This window comes from Neodiprion fabricii, chromosome 5 (genome assembly GCF_021155785.1).
Source record: "Neodiprion fabricii isolate iyNeoFabr1 chromosome 5, iyNeoFabr1.1, whole genome shotgun sequence".
Classification (NCBI taxonomy): domain Eukaryota; kingdom Metazoa; phylum Arthropoda; class Insecta; order Hymenoptera; family Diprionidae; genus Neodiprion; species Neodiprion fabricii.
The window spans coordinates 31,066,303-31,090,186 of record NC_060243.1 but is presented as its reverse complement, the minus strand read 5'-3'; the positions used below and the strand labels follow the sequence as shown (position 1 = coordinate 31,090,186).

Sequence of the window (23,884 nt, the reverse complement as noted above, 5' to 3'; positions counted from 1 at the left end):
TGGTCGAGATTTGAAAAAGTGTCACTTTCTGTCCGGACTTACTAAAAACTTGTTGAATCCCGGAATGGACACCTTGATCTACCTTCGATTACCCACCATCATGATAAGGTACCAGCCAGGAATACGGTAAGACGGATCAGTGATTTTTGAAAAAATAAGGCAATAATGATATTTCAAAATTTATTTTGCCGTACCATTAATACCGCGCGTTTGTCGTAGAGATCTTTTTAATCGCTGATTTTAAGCTCTGTATCAGAAATCGTGATCACATATTTATCTCTTTTTCAACTGCGATCTTGAAAGCAGGTGATTCTCCTTCACGCAGTCACTATCAATTTGTTTAACCTTATTTGGTTTTGCTCATCGAATTATGTTTAAGCCTAGCATAGGCGATTGCAGTTAATTGGCGATCGATAACGTTTCTAGTGTCGGTAGGTTTTCTAGATCGGTAACCGGCAGACGGTAAGAGATTGCCTGCCAGCAAGTGCTGCTGCGTGTGGTTAACTCGAGAGCTAAATTCAAAGAGTGGACCAATTTTAGCAAACGCCTCTTACCCTCTTACGTATGCTCCGATTTCCTAGCTGTCACATCACCGCGCTTTCGGTTTATTATTTTGATTCTCCGCTCTTGGAGTAGCCGCGGAAGTCTGAAAATAAGTTACGTCATTAAAAAAGTGCCGTGTTGATCAAGTGTGGTTACAGCCATGGATAGTCGGCGATTCGCATGAAATTGCGAAAACAATTAAACTCATACGGTTACCATGCCTAGCTTTCGGGATAGATTCAAAAATACGTTTTTTAATAGTCCCGCGTGTGACTGTCATCGGGCACGGTAATTTCATCCCTCAATTAATCCTTTTCATGCTTTCGTTTGAAGGACCGATCGGGCGAGCTTTCTAAATAAAAACTGCCTTCGAGGGGGAATCCCCCGCCCTGCCTCGCCCCACGAACCCGTTTCTTTCCGTAGGACGGGAACGCTGCAGCTAAGAAAGCCAAAGGCACGAGGAGGTGTACGTTACACCGCGAACCCGCGCATGCTACGTATTATAATTGTATGTACTATAAATAATAGAACGAGTTTTGATGGTCGTCAAAAAATGATATCAATCATTCGTAACAACGAGATTCAAGCACTGATTTTTATTTCTTAACAGTAGGTTGAAATTGTGATTTTTCTGACAATTTTATCCTGGTAACTCTTTTTGTTTTCATCTATTAAAAATAATAACGATAATAATTAACGAATCTCGCAGTCTTGTCCAGCTCCTTTATTATAGTCGAAAAAAAAAATTAAAAACATCTGTCAATATTAATATATGCCATAACATGAGCATGAAACGATACGATAATGTGCAAACAGAGTGTACAAAACACGGGCGACCCTAAACGGGGGGTAAACGACGTCGCGAGCCGTCAGCTGGCCCGATAGTATGCAAGGTATATAGATGCCGCGCAATGTCTATTCGAAAAGTAAGGAAGGACCACCTCCGTTCACCATATTAGGCGAACTTTACCTAATATGGTAACGTCGACTTCTAAATATGGCAGCAGGGGACACCCTCTCCAGCTCGCTGTGTATTGCTCCGCGTCGGTCTTCACGCGACTGCGATTTTTGGCGGCGGAACATAGGTAGGGGTGAAAAATTTCCTAGTATTGGTAATTTCGAGTACCTCGGTTAAATTACAAGTGTAAATTCGTCGCGAAATTCCGGCTGGTTAGCCCGGTCCAGGTACCGGGTACTACTTTGCGACGGCGCGAGTTCGGCCCAGCGGCAGGTGGGGGGGGAAAACTGCGTGCCGCGGTCGAGACACGCGCGCTCACGTAGGTCAGGTTACGAACGAGACCGCAGCGCGCTCGCAGTCACTGCGAGACGGGCGCCTCGCTCGGTTCGTTACACTACGTTACGTTGCGTCCCGCGTCACGCTGCGTTGCGTTACGTTACATAGACTGGCTCTTGATAACACAACACTACATTAGTTTACACCTATACGCGTGTGACAGACACACCCAACACGTGCGCAGCAACGCGTCGTGTGTCAATAAAAGTTGCGGGCGATCGTAGCGCGCGCGGTCACGCGGTCCCCTGCTACATGAATCGTTCCACGTGCTACGTCGACGATAACAACAGCGGCGACGACGGTGACGGCGAAGAGGAAGAAGAAGAAGAAGAGGAGGAGGAAGAAACTGAAGAAGAAACGGTAGAAAAAAAATCACAAGGAATAAGAAAAACAAAAGAAAATCACGTACGTGGAAGTGACAAAAGCAGCGGAGGCAGTGGTGGTGGTAGTAGAGTGGTGGTGCGACGTCGCCGATTCTTGTCAAAGTTTTCACAGTTGAACGTCGCGCCATCGGTAGCGCACGCGCTCTAGAGCCAATCAGCTCCGCGGAAGCTCCGCATAATTGAAACCAAATAACGAACAAACAAAAGCAAGAAAATTACCGAATAAAATAGGAGCTCTCGAGAAGGGTAAAGAAGAGCGAGAAGGGAAAACGCTTCGACGCATTGATGCGCCTCATCAGTTATGGATAATCCTACAGGAAGCGGTGGAGGCGCTCGGGATTCCCAGAGATTTGCAAACCTCGGGTACAGCATGGGGATGTTGAGCGGCGACACCGGCAACGAACTTTACGCAACTCACACCGCGCATCCGCCGCAGTCGCAGCCACCGCAAGGCAGCCGCGGCATGTCGGCATCTCTCGCTTCGCTCAATTCCCACGGAGGCGGTGGGGGCGGTGGCGGAGGCGGTGGCCGAGGGGGCGGAGGAGGGGGAGGCGGCATGCTGTCAGGAGGCGCGTCAGCGTGCAGCATGCCTCGCTCGGCGCACAAGAGAACCTCGTCCGACATGTGCTACGATCATCAGGACTCGATCGTAACGGGTCGCTCGATGACGACGTCTCAGGGTGGTCCTGGGGGAGGCGGAGGCGGTGGTATCAACGTGATCAACGTTAGTGGTGGTGACTGTGTCCCGGACAATTTGGACGACACTTTTGCGTCGCTTAGCCAACCGAAAAAATCACCCCCGTCTAACGGGAAGAAAACCAAGGGGCGTGTCAAAATTAAGATGGAATATATCGACAATAAGTTGCGACGTTATACCACGTTCTCGAAACGAAAAACTGGAATTATGAAAAAGGTTCGTATTTACCTTGCTTGTTCGCACGCACGCTCGTCGTCGAACGATTTTTCAATGATCCAGATATCATCCTCTCCGTCTTTCCTACTGACACCTTCGACTCATCTTCGGAGCAACTACCACTACCACTAACAACACTATATTACAATTATCGCCAGGCCGAAGAGAAACTTACTAATAACGCAAATAATGAGAAACCGATGCCTGATCACATTTGTCATTAATATTCCAACGAGAGTCTTGGCTTGACTTGCTTGTCGTTCGTCGATAGCACCTTACTAATAGGAGAAAAAAGAGAGAGAGAGAGGGGGAGGAGAATGAATTACCCTTGCCTATATCAATCCAATGGCTAAAAATACTGATGTCACAGACCACGGGAATAAATCATTGAGCCGAGCACTTGATAATTCAGCGAACCTTCTTCACTTTCGTCATCTCAACTCAGAGGAATAAACAAACTCTTCAAAATTCTTTTAATCTTAGTCTTTACCTAAAAGTCTTTATCTACCTAAAACTTTTAAATGCGTACAGTTTATCGTGCAGAATATAAGCAAAGTATAAGAAACCTGAGATTCAGGCACCGTCGTTAGACTTTCGGAGGTACGCTGGCTACGCTTTCTTTTTCTTTTTCAATCCTCCGACTACCCATTGCAGCAAGATTTTTTTTCTATCATTACACGATACAGCTAATTCTCTGTGGAAAATTGTTGCGTACATTACAAAACCGTGAATATGAAATATCTAAAAAAGGACAAAAGTAAAGTAAAATGCATCTGAACGTACAATAATTATATAACTATATGCACAATTGAGAGTAACGTAAAGACAAAATGAAGAACATGGGCTGACCTAGCGATAAATATTTCCAGGCCTATGAACTGTCAACTCTGACGGGAACTCAGGTGATGTTACTAGTGGCCAGCGAGACGGGCCATGTCTATACATTTGCCACGAGAAAGTTGCAGCCGATGATAACTAGCGAGGCTGGTAAAGCTCTGATTCAGACCTGCCTGAACAGCCCGGATCCTCCATCCTCCGGATCGACAGGGGACCAGCGGATGTCTGCTACCGGCTTCGAGGAGACTGAACTGACCTACAACATTGCTGATGAGGAGCAGAAAGTAAGGCAACTGGTGTACGGCCCGCCGCATGGCGGGGCTCTCCAACCGCACCCTGGCTACGCCGCACCACCGCATGCGCCCGCGCCCCATCAACATCACCTTTTAGCTACCCACCACCCACAAAATTCACCCTCCCATCTTGTACCGTGCTCTAGTCCTGGACCTATGCTTGCTGCTGGCCCATACCAACAGTCCTGTCCGTCCCCCCTGCCACCCCACGCAACCTACCATCCGCACATGTCGCATTCTCATCCGCAGCGGTAGTTGAGAGAACAGACAAACGCCTTCTGGTTATTCAAAAGTTTGGGGTTCACCCGAAAACTCTGGAAGCTCAAAAATTTTATCTAGACTCACGGAGGTATGATACGCATTTCAAAACTCACCTTTTTGTTCACTCCACACTCAGCCATATCATGCTACTTTCAGTCTGGTCGGTTGAAAGATTTTTATATTAGACTTGTTCAGGCTTCGTAGTTAGCTGATCATTCGATACGTATGATATCTTTCGTGCGTATGGTACAAACTTTCTTTGCTTGGCTTGGGTGTAAAATGGATAATTAATTAGTCAAGTTGCATCTGTTTTTTTCTCTTTGTTTTCCTCGTGTCTTTCATTACAATCCAGGCTACTACGTTTTAGAAAATATATCAAATACTAGTTATCTTTAATTAATTCTAGTCTTTTCCAGTATTCTTCAAAGTCAAGTCCCGTCCAGGTACAATTGTAATACCCGAATTGCGCAAGGGTATCAATTATTAGATCGTCTGATGTCATGTTTTTATGATGTCAACTTGAGTCGCCTCGTTTCAAAATCTTTCACCGAAATTTAGAACGTCAAACCTGTGATACCTTTTGCATACTTGAAACTCTCCGGATCTTCAAAATCAAATTTATGCTCGCCGTTTATTGTATCAGCTGAGCTTGCGGTTAGCACAGCTAAAATTCTTTCGTTCAAAATTATACAATTTTTGCTCAAGCATGAGTTGCAAATACTTGATCGTGTTAAAAAAATTTCCAAGTCAAACTTGGATCATTTTAAAAACGATCAAACGCATTCGTAGTTATGCTAGTATTTCAATAATATTTTCCAATAATCACGTACAGCGAAAGTTTTCCTACTTACCGATAAGTATGACATGACTAGAAATATCCAGTTGGCGTTTGTCCCGACGAACGTTTATCCCCAAAATCCGCGTACACAATTTCGTCTCGTATAATTGTTTGATTTGATTTTATTTTCTTCTACTTAAAAACTTGGCTTACGTTATTTTGCGTAGGTGATGTTTCGTTTTTGTTTTATTTCTATGAAAGAATTTCATGTGAATAATTATACCGTCGACGAGCTTGGGAATAAGAAAAATCTCTAGGGGATATCGGGATCTGCAATGCACGCTCGGGATTGCTGTTCTGTTTTGGTTGCGTTGCTTGAACGGGTACCTATATCTTAGCTATTCAATTATCTGTCCAAAGACCCTCGTCTCGCGAGCGTTAAGTTGTTTTTTTTTTTTTTTTTGTATTGAAGCAAATGTTTATACGAATTAGACAGGCTCGATTTCGTTATAAAAAAAAAAGATCTATATCAATGAATATATATTTATATATATACGTGTGACTCGTTGAACTTTCGTGAAACCTGACATAGTGAACGAACGCTTTTGCATTTAAAGGATAAAAAATGAAAAAAAAAAATGAACAAAAAAGAAAGTAATAATAATAATAATTTATAGTATATTTATTGAACAAAGTTGTATATATATTTTATCAGCCGATTATTACGGACACCGTCGAGAATCGGCGGATATACTGCTTTAGTCGTTTTAAATATAATTTAAAAAATCATATGTGACAAGTATATCGTTCAAATATGACGATTCAACGGTTATACCGTGAGGTATATTTTATATTCAGAAAATCTGAAGAAAACGAGTGAGAATTGGAAAAAAAGCAAGAAAACAAAACTATAAATATAAATACAAAAATAATCAAAAGACAGTCGATATTTCCTTCAGTATTGCTCGTATAGAATCGTGTTATAGCATGAGGACAATCGTCAATCGCCAAACAATTAATCCGGTGCTGTTAAATAATTTTTAGGCGAATTTGTTAATAATATCGAGTTGTATATTTGCCAGATGAATACGGTAAAAAGATAAACTGAAAACAGAAACAAGAAAAACAATCAAGCCCTACGTGCTCGTCGGTGCTCTCTTTGTTGACACAATTTTTTCTAAACACGAACAGGGCGTCGATCGACAACATCGATAGCTACATCCAATAACATTCAATTAAATTATTACTAAATCGAAACAGAGAATTATAGTACTTACATTTGTCGGAAAATAAAGAAAATACAAGATCCGTGAGCCCCGTCAGGATTCAATTGCAATAAATTGAGTAAATAGTATCGTTGATGTTTGTTGTAATGTGTTGTTGTAGAGTGGCATGTGTATTATTAGTAATTAGTTTTTATGTTTCATTAATTTAATTTTTTATTACGATTATTATTATTATGGTTATTATTATTATTAATAATATTATTACTATTTTTTATTTTTAATATTTTATTCTGTTTTTGCAGTTTTTTGTTTTGAAAATTCTTTTCCATTTTTATTTTTTTTTTCTATCCTTCTTATCATCCGTCGATATTTATTTATATATATATGTGTGTGTGTGTGTGCGCGCGCGTGTGTGTATATATGTATATATATATACACACACGTAGAGGCACTTCTCTTGTGATATGTGCAATTGTGCATGTGCGTTTTGTATATTTGTATAATCAAAAACTTGAGTGAATCAAACCGAAATACATTATTCCCTGACTACACACGTGCGGCAAGTAAAAAGAGAAATATACATACATACTATATAGTATATAGTATTGTGTATGAGATCGAAGGCGATCGTTTCGGTAGGTAAATCTCACAAGTATACCTTACCCCCTATCCTACTAAACGGTTTCTCGCTTAGTTTTACACTATGCAGTGTGTTTCATTTTTTCTCGTTGGATGATCGTTTTGTGTTGTTTTTTTTTTTTCTCTCCCAATTTGGAAGGCAATCCACTGTTTAACTCGATTTTTGCGAGAGGTATAATAATCGAATACTGTGCAAAATAAGAAACATATCGCGTGCGTGCAATTTTACGCCTATAAATAATTGGGTACTCTGAGATTTGATTAATTTCACCATGAAAGAAAACCACCGAGCCATGTTAATCGACTCGCACGCGACTCTTGGCTGCCGTCGAGTCGGCCCTCGGGCTATCAATGAGTCGTATCTATCCAACGCTCTATCGATCAGCAGTTTTATACACGGAGTTGTAAAGTAATTATAAACCGTTAACACGTCTGTCATTATCGCGTTCGCAGTCAGTCGTATGATATACGCTGTCCTTTTTGATGGAAAACTATCCTCTACGGACCGAGGCGCAATATTCATTAAAGTGACTTGCGTATAAAAAAAGATTTTTTATCTCCGTCGAGTGTGTCTCACTGCGGAAGCGGCAGCCGCCGCTGCTTTAACCACAAATGACGTGGACATCTTACGGATTATACATATATATATTCTTAACGTCTAGTCTATAATGGTCGCACCCATGTGTCTAATCATTATAAATCTGAGGCAAAGGAAATAATTGAATAGCGCGGTACGGTAGCGCTGCGGATGGCTTCTGGTGCACCAGGTGCGACCGGTCGATGGTGCAGTAGCTGGAGCGATCGAGAACCTGCCCTCCATATACGGCAAGGAGGCCTTTGTCAAAGACAACTTGACACACCTTATATAGAGGCAAAGAGGTACACATAAAGAGTCGAAGCGAGGCGGGAAGGAGACAGTAGCTCCAGGGCGGAATGGGTCTACACCCCTCCCCCCCCCCCTTTCTTTCCCTTCTTTTGCAGAGACGCACGTATTATACTGTTCGTTAAGTTTCAATAAATTCGTGCCACATCTCCCGGAAGATTTTTTAAGATTGAGAAGCCCTGTGGCTTTTTAATAATTGCAAACAGCCAAGAGAGGTGAAAAATGATATAAAAGATGGAGGGCGATTGTTGAAATCGCGTATGTAGCGTCTATCGCCACCCTGTAGGACGGAAGAATTACTTCAGGTCGGTGGGGAAGCGGAGAGACGAAGGAATGGAACTGGAACGCGTGAGCTGGGAGTTTTTCCTGGAAAATGTAATCCCGCTATCGCTAATTAGACGCGAGAAAAGGCCGTGCGAGTATTGCGAGTTTACTCGGCCACCTGTTGCGATAAATCCACCATTGCACCTCTCAATCGTTCGACGGGTGTCATATCGCCTGCAACGCTTTCGTTTACACAGACCTCGGAAACTCGTTCGAATTGGTGCGGAGAAAATGAGGTAGCGATGTAGCATGGCAGTGAGTGAACCCTTAAGTTCTTGCAAATTTTGTTTTCTCCATGCTTTTTGCTCTCTACTTATTATCGCATAGTCTATGCGTAATATCGGCGAATCTTGCCGTCCCTCGTCAGCTGTAAGGTTAAAAACCTATTACCGCGAACCGGGGTTATCTCACCCCACGAGATCTTCTATGAACCTTGATGTTCGGTGAGGTTAGGTCGTGTTGTGCTCCTTTTCGCATTCAGCTCTTCGTCGAACCTCGTCCGTAACGAACCCTTCTTCCGGTCTGAGATCCGTGCGACTCTCCCGTCCTGTTTATAACCGTCCTTCTGCCGTCTGCGGGGGTTGGCAATGAGCTTTCAATACTGCTGCATTGGCTTTGGCGGTCAATTATTTTTTCGGTTGGTCTTTGATAATACTGTCATTTTACACCTCATCGACGTCGAGTGATTCCACTCCCCATCTCGACAATATTCTTCGGAATCTACAAACTTTCTGAAACTTGATTTTAACGCAAAACAGTGCAAAATTGACTGCCATAGGAATGGACAGAAGTAAAAGCGGCCTGTCAAGACAAGTGAGAAACTTCAATCTGCTTGAACTTCTGCAGAGTGACAGAAAGATGAAAGTGGCGTTCAGCTGGAGTATGAACACCGCACTGCCACTGGCTGCACGTGCGGAATTCCACGAAAGAAACACCGTAGTTCTAAAAATTTCTTACCTTACGATGGAGTTTTTCGAAACTGAATTATAGCCTTTGTACTTTACGATGAGTTTTGATTAGTCTAATGTTTGTTACACGCGACTCTGGGTATGCTTTCAATTTCAATTGCAATTTATGCATGTACCTGTTATATTTTTACGAAAACAATGTTGACACGATTAATTGACGATGTCATCATTTGTCGATGGGTCGTCATTAGGTACATGGCTTCCTCTCTTGCTGAACAATTCTCTTCGCGAAGTCGACAAGGAATCGTGCTCTCTTCGTAGAAAGAGATATAAGCAGAGGAAGAGATGAGATCGTCTGGTCGACCGGTTACCCGGGATAATCGTTGGTACTAACGCGACAATATAATCGTTTCTCACCTCGTTTACAGGTATAACATACCAGGTAATCTGGAGGATGAAGAGGACGGGTAGAAGGGTTTTTTTTGAATATCAAATATATACATATACATATGTATGTATGTAATCACGTGGAGAGAAAAAGAGACGAGATAAGGAAGAGAGGAGGCGTGGCCGAGTTTTTTCCGCTCAGTGCGATGGCATATAGGTATAACATTTGTAACGCCGCGTCTGCGAGGTATATCATGCGAATAAAAGAGATATACGAGCGATAGAGTAAGAGAAAGATATAGAGGGGAGCGGACAGAGATGGAAGGGAGAAAAGAGGAAGCCCCGATCGAGAAGAAGAGGCGCGCAGGTGATTTTGTAAATTTGACGCGCGATATCACGTCTACAACCGGGCACGGGCTCCCGTAGGTGCCCGTCGAGTTGAGCCGCGATGGCCATATAAGGAGCGCCGAGGCACGCATCTTTCCCCTACCGAACCACGATCATGTGCCCCTACACCACGTACACCTCGTCCACAGTTACACCCATACTCTCAATCACAGACCGAGACTCGTGCATGCGTTTATACATCTTCAATTGTTCATGCTCATTTATGTGTTACATCTATACTTACGGAGGTATGCACGCGCACTGTATACTGCAAAGAAATTTCAGTGAAACTGCACGCGAGCTACCGCAGGCATTCGTTACGGCCGTCGATGAAAGGGTGTATTTGATATAAACCGAGATCGGAAGTTCCAATTTAGGTGATACGTTATTGAAAATGGTGTCAACCAATTGGAAAAACTATGAGCAAATAGAAGGGATAAAAATAAACGTGTAAATATGAAAGATGATTTGCAAGATTTATAAGTATGCCAATTGCCAAGGTAACAGGACCTCGGGTGCCACTTGAGAGAGATCAACTTCCCACCGAAACACCATCGACGTAACTTATATATACATTATCTGTCCTCTTTTTCTGTCCACCGCGCCGTGAAGAAAACCCGGGATAGATGGTCGTCTGGATCTCACGCTTATGTAGTTTGATTCGCACAAATCATTTTTATAGCGCGGTTCGTGAGACAACCAGCGACTTACGGAAAGATACTGCATGTGTACGCAGAAATTTATATAATTCTTGTTAAAGAGCAGGAATTCAAAATTAACTAAGTTTAGAGAGATCGGGAAAAGAGCGTATTATTAACTACGTATCTGACCACTTTGTCAGTTCATATTACATATAATGTATGTAATTGTACAGCAAAACCTGTAGGTGGGTAATAAACGAGTGCTCAGACAAAAAATATAAATATAAGTAAATGTCAACATGTTACAGTTGTACTTCCGGAATGGAGATGGTACCTTACAGTTTAGATTGTATATTCCTACAGCGATCATACGTCGAAGTCAAACGCTTGGAAATAATGCGGTGTAAATCGAAGGCTCATTCCGAAAATACTGGTGTTATAACATCGACGGAAACAGCGCGCCACTGATGCGAAATCGCAAATTCCTATATTCAAGTGACGTTTACTCGACCAATGGTAGCCTCCGACAGGTTAACCATATGGTAGAAGTCTTGGCCTGATGAAAATCATGCTCCTTCGTACAGGAATAACGAGCCCTAAACCGATGCAGGAAAGAACACGGCTCGAGCCCATACATGCATCAGAAACAGCCAATGCTTGGTACCTGGGAATATATACATATTCCGCGTTTTCCGCCCGCGCGATTATCTCACGTCTCGATTTGGCACTAAGCATCCCCTCCATCAGATTCGATGAACCGTGTGTTATACCTTTTCCTCCTCCACAAACCGCCTATTTTATTTCTTGACCGCCGCCGTCGCTTCGCACGCGCCGCGATAGTTCTCTCTGTAGGGTATACGCGATATTACTATTTCACAGGTGCACGCACTCCGTGCAGGTTACAGGTACGCGTTATAATTACAGGGTATGTGAAACTCCCCCAGTGCCCATTTGGCGGGATTCATTAGCCGTGCAGTCTAAACTCGTCGAGAAAGGTTGAATTATGCGTGGAAAAATGTAAACTCATGACACATCTCCCGCAGCTGACCGTGTTAAAATATTGTAGGTACGCGCCTGTAAGAAATGAGACCGTATCAGTATTCACTAGTTTCCCAAAGACGCAATAAGTATATAATGAAAGTGCTGAAAGAGTGGGTGCAGGAATATCCCCCTTATATGGCGGCCATTTTTACGCGCACTCTCCACTCGAGTAGACCAGTAGGTACCAACATCGCAGGCATATTATACCTGTACAAGTTGACTGGCGTATGAAAAATACGGCACCGCTATTATGACAATAATTACAACTACCGTATTTTCGGTCAATCAAGTCATGGCTCCCGACACTTGCAGATACCGACGAGACCAGGCTTCAAAGAACTTCTGATGAGTTCGGAACTCTTTGAATAACTTGGCATGACTTCAAGTGACTTGAAATTATTTCGTCGACCTTCGCCCGCGTTCCGATGACTTCGGGCGACTTCAAATAACTTATCATCGCTTCGGACAAACTTGAAGAGTCATAACTTCACGAAACGTCTTAATCCAAAGAGTGGGCAACCGATTAAATAAAACCAATCGTAGAACAGGGTTTATGACGCACATGTACCCGCATACAGATTCTTCCGAAATATACCGTAATCTTCAAATACAAGTATAAGCTAAACACTTCGGATCTCCTCTTATTGAAGGCACCTCCCAGTGCGAAGTTTTAGTCGCCAGTTATTCAGCTTCCTATAGATTGGTAGTTGGACAAAATTGGTTCGGACTTTAATGTCAACTAAACGACATTTCTCAGGCATCATATTCATAGCACCTTAGGCCCATTATTATATCCCAGTTCCTCGTGATTGAAATGTTCGAACGTGGAATTCGCTGTGTTTGTTGACGTGTCAGTCGAATATACACGACTGGATGTAAACGTAGTGTCTTGAAGAACGCCACCTCAAGATTGTCCGATCGGTTAGAATCGCGGGTCAATTAATGTACTGCGGGGAATTACAATTAGCTAATTAATTAGCCATCTTACGGTATCGAACCGGTGAGATACGGAGGTATGCCCGCAGACTTTCCATGCGTTCTCTTTACGTGTACGTCTAATCAGACGTATAGTTGCGATAGGTCTTCGCACCGATGTACGTATTATGATAATAACTTACATTGATACATGGTATCAAAATATAAAAAACATTCATACGTACCTATAGTAAGTTTGGTCTCATGCACAGCAGACTCCGTCTTTAAAAACGAATAATATAAAACTAACGGCCGCTCGATTCGCGTCGATAATTGTTTTCTCCATAGTTTCTATACAAAATGGCGGACGTTTAATGGTACCTGGAAATATTCTTAACGGGTTACGAGCTGCGCCGGCGATTTCCTCGCGGCCCCGCGGTTCGCACCGGCGGAATCAGACCTTATACGAAGAAGACGTAGAGCCGCGACATCGCGGTAAAAACCATTTCCGGTCGTCCTTCGTCTTGGTATAATGTTTTTGTTTTGATTTTCTCTATGTTTTTTGTACGTGTTTGCCGGTTATTGCTTTTCATTTTTTATTAAGGTAGTTGGGTAGCGACAGTAATGCCATCCGACGGATAATCGTCAGCACTGTGTTCCTAAATTAATCAGAAAATAAATTTCGCAACGTCGTGTGATTTCCTAGTATTGTAGTCTGCTTGAACCTTCGGTATTTACCTCGCTGTAACCTTTATTTTTGTGAATCAAAGTGTCTGATCAGTTACGATTTAAGGGGAAGTTCGCGAAAAGTTTTTTAAAATGAAGTCTTTTAGCAATACCATATCTAAACAGCAGAAAACTAATCATTTCAATATCGTACGGAATGTCTATACTTGCGACGTTGAAAAATGTACAACCTAATCAAAATCACAATCGGATTTTTTTTTTCAATTATGGTTTTAATTATCAAATCACTGACAAAATTCACTAAAATTTGATGTATTATTCCTAAATGTCCGTTTTACCTTATTCAATATCTTTACCCTGTCCTAATCATTTTGTTCTAAAACAACCAATTCGAAAATATCAGTTTTTATCCCGATCCCTATCTACACGATATAAAGTAGCTCAACTCTGCAATAAGAAAACCTCAGTAACTATACGGTACATTACTTTCAAACTTTACAGGATTGTTTAAAATTACTCAAAACATTATATAATTAAAACCGAAATTACTGTCCAACTACCTTAACCTTCCGGCTAACTTGTTTTCGGTCCTAAACAAAATGCAATTATGTTATAATGCATCCCATTTTCTCACATCAGCTGTATCGCCCTTTATTGTTACATAATTGATATAGAATTAAACTCGCATATAGTTTCGGGCCGATAACAAGTTAACCGGAAGGTTAAGGCATTTACGCATTTTACTGTACAACGTATCTTGTTTATATAATAGTAGGTACGTAAGGGTTGAAATTCTAGCGCGACTTTTCTGTTGTTGCAGGACGACATCGCTTCACCGAGGTCCGACGTTTGCGGAAACGACAGCGATGTGGATTCGAGCGACGGGGAATCCCCTGGGGTTGCCAAGGAGCAGGGCAAGAATCATGCTGGTAATATATATACCTACTGCATTTTCACCCTTTAGGTCGGTGCTGTCTACATGCTTCTTTGCATTCCTTTTTTCTCCATCTTCCTTCTACAGCTTTCTTCAAATCCCGATAGAAATGTTTACACTAATAAAATTCGCAGCTTGCGATCCGATTTTCCCGATTTTTATCGGGGGTACTCGTTCAGACTCATCGTCAGTTCAATTCTCTTCTAGACTACTTTCAATTTTACAAAACCTTGTTAAAAATGACATGGTCGTTTTAGTAAATTTTTATAAATCTGCATGGATATCTTTATTATAATTCCCTTCGTTCCAATTGTGAATTCCAGCATGAAGAGTAAATGAATTTCGTTGAATTACTGCAAACTCGATTGCAGTTTTGCTGCAGAGCTTCATTGAATTTAATCAACTTATGTCTATCTTGTTAAAGCTTGGTTAAATTGTTGAAAAGTTTTATTAAATTTCATTTGCACAGTTCATTGAACTTCGCTGTATGAAATACCTGTGTCGGATACCTTTGATCGATATTATATACTTGTTATTCAAGATTTTCTTGCATTTTGCAACTATCTATACCTTGCGGAACAAGAAATCAGGTTTTATATTCGATGCGCTAATTGTACGTCACACACATGGAAATAAATAATCATGTAACTGCATCGTAGACTGCGTAGGCAAAACGATATATATATCGCGTGACCGCAGCAACGGTCAACTGAACTTCGAAATCGTTTTCAAACAGCCCACACATCGGGACTCGATCGAGCGAAAGATCATGCCTAATGATAATTTGTATATTTGTATATACCATATACGTGTAATGAGCAGAGAATATACCTATGTATGTATATACATATAAGTATGTGTGATATTACTTCATTAGGGTCGGCGGCTCGTAATATAGACGTTGCACGTACGTGTATCAATTCTCCCTTATGCATACATACATTTCTAACAAATCGTCAATCGATCAATCAATAAAAGCGCGATGCTAGAGGCATAAAAATCCGAAGATCATAAGATAACGGGGTCGAATGGTATAAGGAGGAAGTCTGTACATACGAGATTTAAAGGATCTTCCTGATCCGTGGGTTATACACGATGGGTAGATGGGGGCACATGATTGATGCGCGGCGTAAAATATTAATATCCCTAGGGATCAACCGAGCGAAGTTAGCTGCGAAGGGGCGCCGCGCAGGGGGGAGGAAATGATGTTGGAAAGAAGGACGTAGGTATAAGAAATGAACGAAGAAAGAAGAAGACGGGTATAATGTCGTGGCGTGGCGAGCGCGCGCGTGTATCTGTAATGGTGAGTCTGGGAAGGGCGAGAGGGGGCGCAAAGTACGCGCCGCTACTTACTATGCGAGGTGCGTACGCGATGATGGGGCGAGGATGCCTTTAACTCCCGTTTAAGGTCTGGTACGCTCGCATGACCAAACGGAGCAGCGGCGCGCTTCCTAACTCGGAAGTATCCGGTCGAAAGCGGTAGCGCAGGTGTACAACGCTTGCACATAAATATAAATACTAATGCGAAGACTGATATGCGTTGTAGGGAGCGAGGGAGGAGGAGGTGGAGGGACATCATTGCCGCCGCCGAGAACGTACCCCTGGTGAATCGTTAAACGGCGATCGTCGATCGATCGAATTAGCGAAATATAACCGATCCACCACCATCGCCTCATCCTCCTCGTACTCCTCACCTTCCTTGTGCTTCTCTCGTTATGCAGTCCGATGAGCACGGGCTGTGATCAATTCGGGACAGTACACTACTCGTCACATTTTTCCTTGATTTATCGTTGTCGTCATTTCTGTATAGGTATTTTAATAGGTTATGTTAATCGAGGAGTGCGATTTTGCGGCATAGTCTATATATTATCGGGCATCTTTTTTTTACTTTCAACGTTACGAGGCTCAAGTTAGCAGCCGGTATTAACACCCTAGTGAAAATTGTTTCTAAGATTTTCAACGAACTGTTAGGGAAAATGCTGCATTTCGTACAATTTTGTACAAAAAAAATTGGTTATATGCATAGTTTCTCATAAAAACCTCGTAGATTTTCATGAAAATTTGTATTTTTCAGTTTAAAAAATCTACAAGGGTCTACAATTTTTAACGAAAATTAACGATTCTCTACGAAAAACTATGCATATTTAAATTTTTTTTACGAAATAATTCGAAATGTTTCAATTTATGTAAAAACTCGTAGTATAGGTAGGTGAAATTTTTACGAGGGTAGCTAAACGTTGTAATGTTCATTCGAATAAGGTATTAAAGTCCAAAAATCAAAACTTTGTGAAGTACCTTGAGCCCCCAATACTTTTATAGAATTATGAGGATAAAACTGAATTGTATTTCTCTATTTCCAAAACGTCGAACGTTGTTTTGGCTGCTAATTATGGCTGCTAGCTTCAGCTTCATTTCTACATTTTCAGTTTTTAAATATCGTTAACAAAGTTCCTACAGCTTACTACATCACGTTTAATGGACAATCGCGTTAGAAGACACCGTTATCCGTCTGATATCACGAAGTGCGGCTGTAATCGTGTTTCGTAATTATTGTGCCACCACTCGTAGTTTTGTTATTTAGTTATTTAATTTTGATGTAAGATATGATATCAGCCTATGTACATGTAACAATTAATGTTACCTGTATAGGATTTTACTTGTTATAGACTCTACGTTTGTAAACTATCCCGTATAAATAAATTTTTTATTTTTAAATTTCAAATTTCGTACAGGTACGAAGAACATTTGACGAATGTATAAGTTACCTACGAAGTTTTGATCAATCGTGCTTAATCAATGCTACGCTTTCGCTGATGATAAATTTCAAAAATTCACGAATAGTTCGAGTTCAATATAGCAACAAATGGTGAAATGACGGCTCAAAATAAGAACAAATTATGTCCTTGTTTATATAAGCAGAAATTGTATCAGTAACCGTTTAAAGATATAATCAAGCTCGATTGATAAAAATTTCGTTTACATTTTGAAGAGACGAATTTCAATTTAAAAAAATGGCGGAGCTCTTTATTTCGTCACTTTCGAAAAGTGGCTTCGTCGACGTTTGGTCACGTTCTCCAATGATGCTATAATTCCTACTCCAGATTATCGTGCTAGACTGTGTAACAAGATGGTCGGATATTATTTTCCAATTCTCCTCGATTGATTGATGATTCCAAGAAAATAGCCCCTGGCGTGAACTACAAAGAATCAGAATAACCCCCCGTCGTGTCCTTGGGCGGATTGATTACAGGCACGTTATGCGACACGTGATTGAATGGAGGTATTGCATTATTCTCGACGTGATCGCGCGTTAACTTGCGAACGTGATTTTCGAATATGTACATACCTACAACGATCATCTGCTGTGAATCGTCGACATTTCATTTACGTGCATATATGAATGTGAATTATTCACGAAAGGAGGTAATTAGGACTTCATTTTTCAGGTAGCATGTCGCCCTTTGCATCCGGAATGATTTATCCGATGCCTCAGAATGTCGTCTACTCTCCGAGCCCCGGCGTTCTCCTTAGTATCGGGCAAAATGGACAACCGGTTCAAATACCCCAGGATGCAGGTATTTTTGCCTATTATTTGTTGAATGCCGGAGTCTGATTTTGCAGTTTTCCACTTGCGATTGAAGAGGCTCTGCAAACCTATTTTAAAAGCAAGTTAAATCCGTCGGTAGAAACACGTTAGCGGATTCGTATTTCAAAATCGTTGATATAAATCGATCGTTTATATTTCTCGTTTCAGGCGTTTCGTCAACGGGCTCTGTACAGAACAGTCAACAGTTCATCACAATACCTTTGAGCGTCGCGATGACAGCAGCGGGTCTCTCGGTGCCGATATCATCGAAAGTTTTGTCGCTACCGGATTCGACGTCCTCATCGTCGCCGCATTCTGACCTACCCTCGGATCTCACGAAAAGTCGGAAGTGACCTTTCATCTTCATACAAATCATTTAAAGAAAGAATAAAATATGTTTTTTAAAAACGCCGGAAGGAGTAATTGGGGCTCGATAATTAAATACGTGTGTAAGAATCCCTACTGGAGCGCGGAAAACAAAAATATACTTTCATAATATACTCGTGTCAAAGCAATTATATTTATAGATAAATAATAATTTTAACTATTATTATGAATCGTACGTTTCTAACAACTATATACATGTGTATATATTATATGTATACCGATGTTGTGTTGGTATTATTGTTATCGCTGTATATTTATTTTCCCAGTTCTTGTCGTAACCCATATATCCTTTTCTGCGGAATTTTACGCCACGTTTCACCAAAATTCACCATTATCATTGTGTTCCAATTATCATCATTCTCTTTGTATTCGTTTTACTTTTATTTTACTCTCTTAATGAGCTTTGAGAGATCATCAATCACTTTCTTGTCAGTTTTTGTTTCATCTTATTCGTGTGTATCTCGTGTCTTAGTCTCGAAGTAGGTCAACGAATCAATCTAGTTAAATTTCAAGGTATACTCTGGTCAAGAATCTGGCCGATTTTCAGTTTTGCAGTGATATTTCGTACTTGAACAGTCAAATCTTGCGGAACGCGATATAAATCGATTGTATATTATACAGTTAGTCTTGCTTTAAATATACTTACCGAAAACTGTGCAAATCTAAATATTTCAGAATTTTTCATTATGAGAAAATTATATAAGAAATATATTATGGATGTTTGCAGGATTTTTAATATAACCACCGTGCATACCGCATTTCTCACGAGCAAATAATCCACGGTAAGTAAACCTCGATTAAAAACATTTGCCAAATGATTCGCCGAAGAAAATTCGCCGGCCTTAGAAATGAAAACTTGGGTAGAATTTTTAGCGGCTGTTTCTTGCATTCCGAATCCCGCAGAGTGCAGTTAATATGCTCAAAAAGTAATTTTAGTTTTTTGAATACAAGATTCGAAGGTCAATTAAAAAATGTGATTGGAAAAATTTCATCTAAAAATTTTCAGTTGATAATAAAGTACTTCAAACAAGTATTTATAATTGGTCCCTTTATCAAGACCGCGAATTAATGAGGGAGGAACTGCAGTTGAAAACTCTCACGAATCAATAATACAAGAATTAAAACGGATTGACTCGATTAATCTAATCATTATCATTTTAATTTTTTTTTTTTTTTATAGAAGTGTGCTTACCGCTGTATCGGTAAATCAAAGACTTCACCCTCTTCATTTTCTACCTTGAATTCGTTTATGAATGCATGTATGTACGTTTTCAATGCCATTTGACTCACGAATAGACGAATCGACTTGCTCAGCAACTACATACCTATTGCATAAACAAATTCACCAACCGTTGAGGCATATCTTAAAATCTGAATTCATCTGAATTCTCAACTCTTGAGATGTTTACTCCGAAGGCGCTATCTCCCGGATGAACAATCAATCACAACAAATAATCGTGGTACGTAGCGCTGCGTACAGCATCAATCCAAACTATACTTTAGAATGGCGGTTCTTTAGTTTTTCGTCATCCCTGCAGACGAGACTTGGGGCAAAGTACCGCGGCTAAATCCCTATTAAATACTCTCTACGATTTAAATCAATTGAAAATGGTCGAAGAACAGAGACGCCGCGTTGAGAACAAGATGACGAACATGATCGAAGACATTGACAAGGCTTATTTACGTAGAATGCAGGTAAAATCTACTCCTAACCTCTCTTCAAATCGCCAAGTGCAATATTCGTTCGCGGTTTGCCTGAGAACACGTTCTTTGTAGATTCCTCTTATCTGCATTATTTCCCCTGCATATTGATCGATGCCTTCGTAATCTCTGTTTTGATTAAATAAACTGTAAAATTAGTTCGGCACCCACCTCGAGCGCCCACGCGTGAAAAAAAAGTAGCTGTTACCGTAACTGCAAGGTAACCGCTATTGGGTTAGTTCACAACTTTTCCGCCGTGTGACGCATCGTGGCAAATGGTAAACATTTTCGGGCAATGCGTACCGGGAAAATTCAAATGATCGACTTCTAAAAGAAGTTTCTTCACTAATCATGCGCCTCAAACATTCCATTTTCACTTGTATTTTGGATTTCAATATTCGAATTTAATTTTAAAACACCGATATGTCAACAGAGAGCAATTTGATACTTATATCTTTACTTTCAATTTTTTTCAGGGGGATATGCACAGGTGCGCAGCGAGGTGTTGCGACAACGAGACGTATAGCATGCAGAAAGTTCATAACTGCGTCGAAAATTGCAGCGCACCGTTGAATAAAGCTCAAAATTATGTTCAAGGTGAACTCGAACGTGTTCAGGTATAGAGGTGTATTTTCACAAATATGCAAGTGACTAAAGTTTTCCGAAAACGGTTTCGATTTTCGATCCATTCACATTTTTTAAATACAAACCTCATTGGATTTCAGACAAGACTGCAGAGATGCGTTATGGAATGCAACGACAGTATAAGAGACCAAATGTCGCCAAATCCGACGCAGGATGAGGTGAACAAGTTCAGCGACAGCTTTGAAAAGTGCGCTACCAAATGCGTAGATGTCTACTGCGACCTGTTGCCTTCTTTAGAAAAAACTATGAAAAAAATGCTCGCTGGTTCGAAATTTGAGCAATGATGTAAGTCGATATTGATGGAGTCGAATATCGGAATTTTCTGTCAAACAACCGCATTTAGTTTATTACTTTCGTAATTCTTTGTACGCAACTTCCAAGCGTACATGGTATGTAGTAAAAATAAATACCAAAGACGATGTGGGGTCTAAAAAAAGACCGGCATTCTTCTACTTGCTAGTTTATCTACAATCGTCTAACTTCATATTTCACAACGTCTTTTTGCACCAGATTTTCTCTCCACTCGAAAGGTCATTCATTTATTATTTACGTTTGCATCGTTATAAATATACGTGTATATGTACATACAATATTGTCTTATGGGGAAATGAACGGATAGCCGACTACTCAAAATGTTTCAAGCGATTCTCATGTTAATCTAAATTCATGGAACGTCTTATAAACGCTGTACAGATTGCAATATTTCACAGATGTTCAGTCGAAATATAAAACAAGTTGATGTTAATCTACTTTTCGTGTTAATAAATCTACCTCACTATTAGATATCTGTATTTATATAATTAGCGTAACTTTATGAAATATAGAAGATCATAAATCTTATTCCAATATATTGCACAGTAGGAAAACAAAATGAACTATATGCGGACCGTGGCAGTCATATTAACTTGGTCCATGTTCTACCTTGGAATTGAATCTATTCCTTCAGCCAGCAACTTCGAAAATTAGTAAAAATTGCTAGTTCAACGACATTGCCTGAGCGAGAACCTGAAGCGCAACAGAATTTTCTATATTCAAGCTTTGCGATGCAAAGTAGGTAAAGATATCAACCCTTTTTTATGTCAGATTTAACAGTAATAACTTATTAGCAATAGCAAAAAAATTGAGTACAACAGATAAATAATATCAAACAGAAGGGGAAAAAGTTTTTCTAGTGAATGGTACGCAGAAACAGTAATAAATGCATTTATTTTTCTCCGAGTCATGCTCCGATTTTTCGCATGCACTATAATGTTTTATCCTTACAAAGTATGCATTTTGTTTATTGTTTCTTTTTTTCTTTCATCTTCAAGTTTTTGCGTTTTTCCTCGTCTGATTTTGAATTCTAGTAATAATAGATGGTTAACTTAAATTATCATGAAATTATAAACTTTCATCCGTACGACTTACAAACAACGTAACGTCAGTTAGCTGACGACTATATTTTATTACTGCAATAATTCTCATCACAGGCAAGATGTTTTTCTTTTTTCAATAATTTGGTTTGTCAATCATTCACTCACTCGTGTACTCGCGTACTTTAAAATTGATCATTAATCACTACAGCCGTTCGAATACGAGTTATAAATAATATTTGAAATTTTTTTTATTAGTTTTGCATCGGAGCCAATTTCGTTATCAAAATTATTGAGATTCCAGTCGTTGTAATCATTATTAATATTATAATGCATATTATATAATATTTATCAATAACTTTATTATTTTTTTCTCATTGTTGCATACATAACTATTCGAATAAATTATTCTCATTAAATCGCTATGTACACAACATTTCGTTTATTGCACAAATTTTCCGTCGTAAAAAAATTATTCCCGATCTCGCACAATCGTAAAACGTTTCATCATATTTGTAGGTATGTAAATCTCGATGGTGTATATTAAACATTTAAAAATAATGTAATCATTCGAATATATATATAATACTCGAGAAGTGGTCTCGTATAATCTCGCACAGCACTGTTCATTATTCAATTCACAATATAGCTATTGCATAAGAAAAATTATGACCGAAATTCATGTCATTTTACTACATCTTCGTGTTTCTTATTAAATTATTTATTTATTTTTCGCTATACTCTATCGTATAATGCACAGTCAAGCCCGAGTATATATCCGATTCGCTCGCAAACTTTCCAGTACTTAGGTTTTTTATTTTTATTTATTTATTTATTTATTTACTTTATTCCATCCTTTTATTTAGTTCTCCTGTACAATTTTGTGTAAATTGTAATTGCAATGCATGCTCATCCTCAAGATAATATAAGACGGTCTTGTATACTTGATAATTGGTGAAAAATTACGTGTTCTGACTAGAATCGTGGCTGCGGTACATTGTATTTTTTATTAATTTTTCTTTTTTTTTCAATAAACGATTACTAGCTAACCTTTTTCTCGGTAACTGTATCGAGGTCAAATGTAATAAAAAATTATTCTTTGCACTGCAGTTCTTGTGATTGGAGAAAAAAAAAAACAAGAAAAAAAAAAATTAATTGTCTCTGTTTATCTAAACATCCTGCCGCAGCGTTGATCAATTAATCGGTATATCATTGAATCTGAGCTTAGAATCGGTATACAAAAGAGAGATACAATACATTTATACGTGGAAAAAAAATTGTACTGACAAAAAAAAAAAAAAAAAAAAAAAAAAACAGAATCGACCTGAAATGAAAAACGCGTTCTTTGTCATGGACCCAATTTTTTTCACTGTCATATTACGATTACGAACAATAATTCCGTATAATAACAAGTGCTATACATATCTCTATAGACTCGCATCGATCTCTGAATCTTAGTTTATGTTTTTTTTTTTTTTTTTTTTTTTATTTTTCACCTAAAACGTAACCTTTTCAAATACGGATTGTAGTACCGCTATTGCTATATGTAAAAATTTCTCAACTTTCTCGAGCTTATTATTGCGAGGTTCGTCTACGGATTTTAAGAATTTCAAATCGTTTCAACTGTTTTTCCGTTGTTTTTTAAAATTATTATTTCATTATTATTTTTATTTTCATTTTTTTTTTTTTTTTTTCTTCCTTCACTTTCTATAAAACAAAATTACAGTAGTAACAATAATAATAGTAATATTAATAATAATCATAATAGATCGAATACGTCGTGTGAACAATTGCGTTCGTTGGTTCGACAAATATTTTGCAACTGCAAAAAAAAAAAAATTTGCCTCATCCTAAATTGAGGATCGTTCGAACCTGGATGTAAATAAAAGTAAATATAATTTATACTAACGTGTATAACACATTATTGTTGAGAATGATG

The 23,884-nt window shown here is 39.6% G+C and overlaps 2 protein-coding genes and 1 long non-coding RNA gene across 6 annotated transcripts; 2 read left to right on the top strand and 1 right to left on the bottom strand.

Moving 5' to 3' along the window:
- Positions 1–1,836: 1,836 nt before the first annotated feature.
- On the top strand, positions 1,837–18,490 carry LOC124182309 (serum response factor-like). The gene is made up of 5 exons (XM_046569412.1): positions 1,837–3,133; positions 4,003–4,254; positions 14,161–14,269; positions 17,721–17,849; positions 18,029–18,490. Exons 1-5 carry the CDS (start codon positions 2,522–2,524, stop codon positions 18,211–18,213), a joined length of 1,287 nt encoding a protein of 428 aa, XP_046425368.1. The 5' UTR covers positions 1,837–2,521; the 3' UTR covers positions 18,214–18,490.
- On the bottom strand, positions 16,960–20,113 carry LOC124182326. 4 transcript variants are annotated; one of them, XR_006870736.1, is made up of 4 exons: positions 19,961–20,113; positions 18,466–18,744; positions 18,080–18,221; positions 16,960–17,928 (listed from the first exon to the last, which is right to left on the bottom strand). It is a non-coding gene; the product is annotated as an uncharacterized LOC124182326 (long non-coding RNA). The 4 variants fall into 4 exon arrangements; XR_006870739.1 differs by having other exon boundaries at positions 18,466–18,540; XR_006870738.1 differs by lacking the exon at positions 19,961–20,113 and adding an exon at positions 19,440–19,757.
- Positions 19,752–23,230, top strand: LOC124182324 (protein FAM136A-like). The gene is made up of 3 exons (XM_046569438.1): positions 19,752–19,942; positions 20,425–20,565; positions 20,674–23,230. The coding sequence occupies exons 1-3, from the start codon at positions 19,856–19,858 to the stop codon at positions 20,875–20,877; spliced, it is 432 nt and encodes a 143-aa protein (XP_046425394.1). The 5' UTR covers positions 19,752–19,855; the 3' UTR covers positions 20,878–23,230.
- Positions 23,231–23,884: the final 654 nt, after the last annotated feature.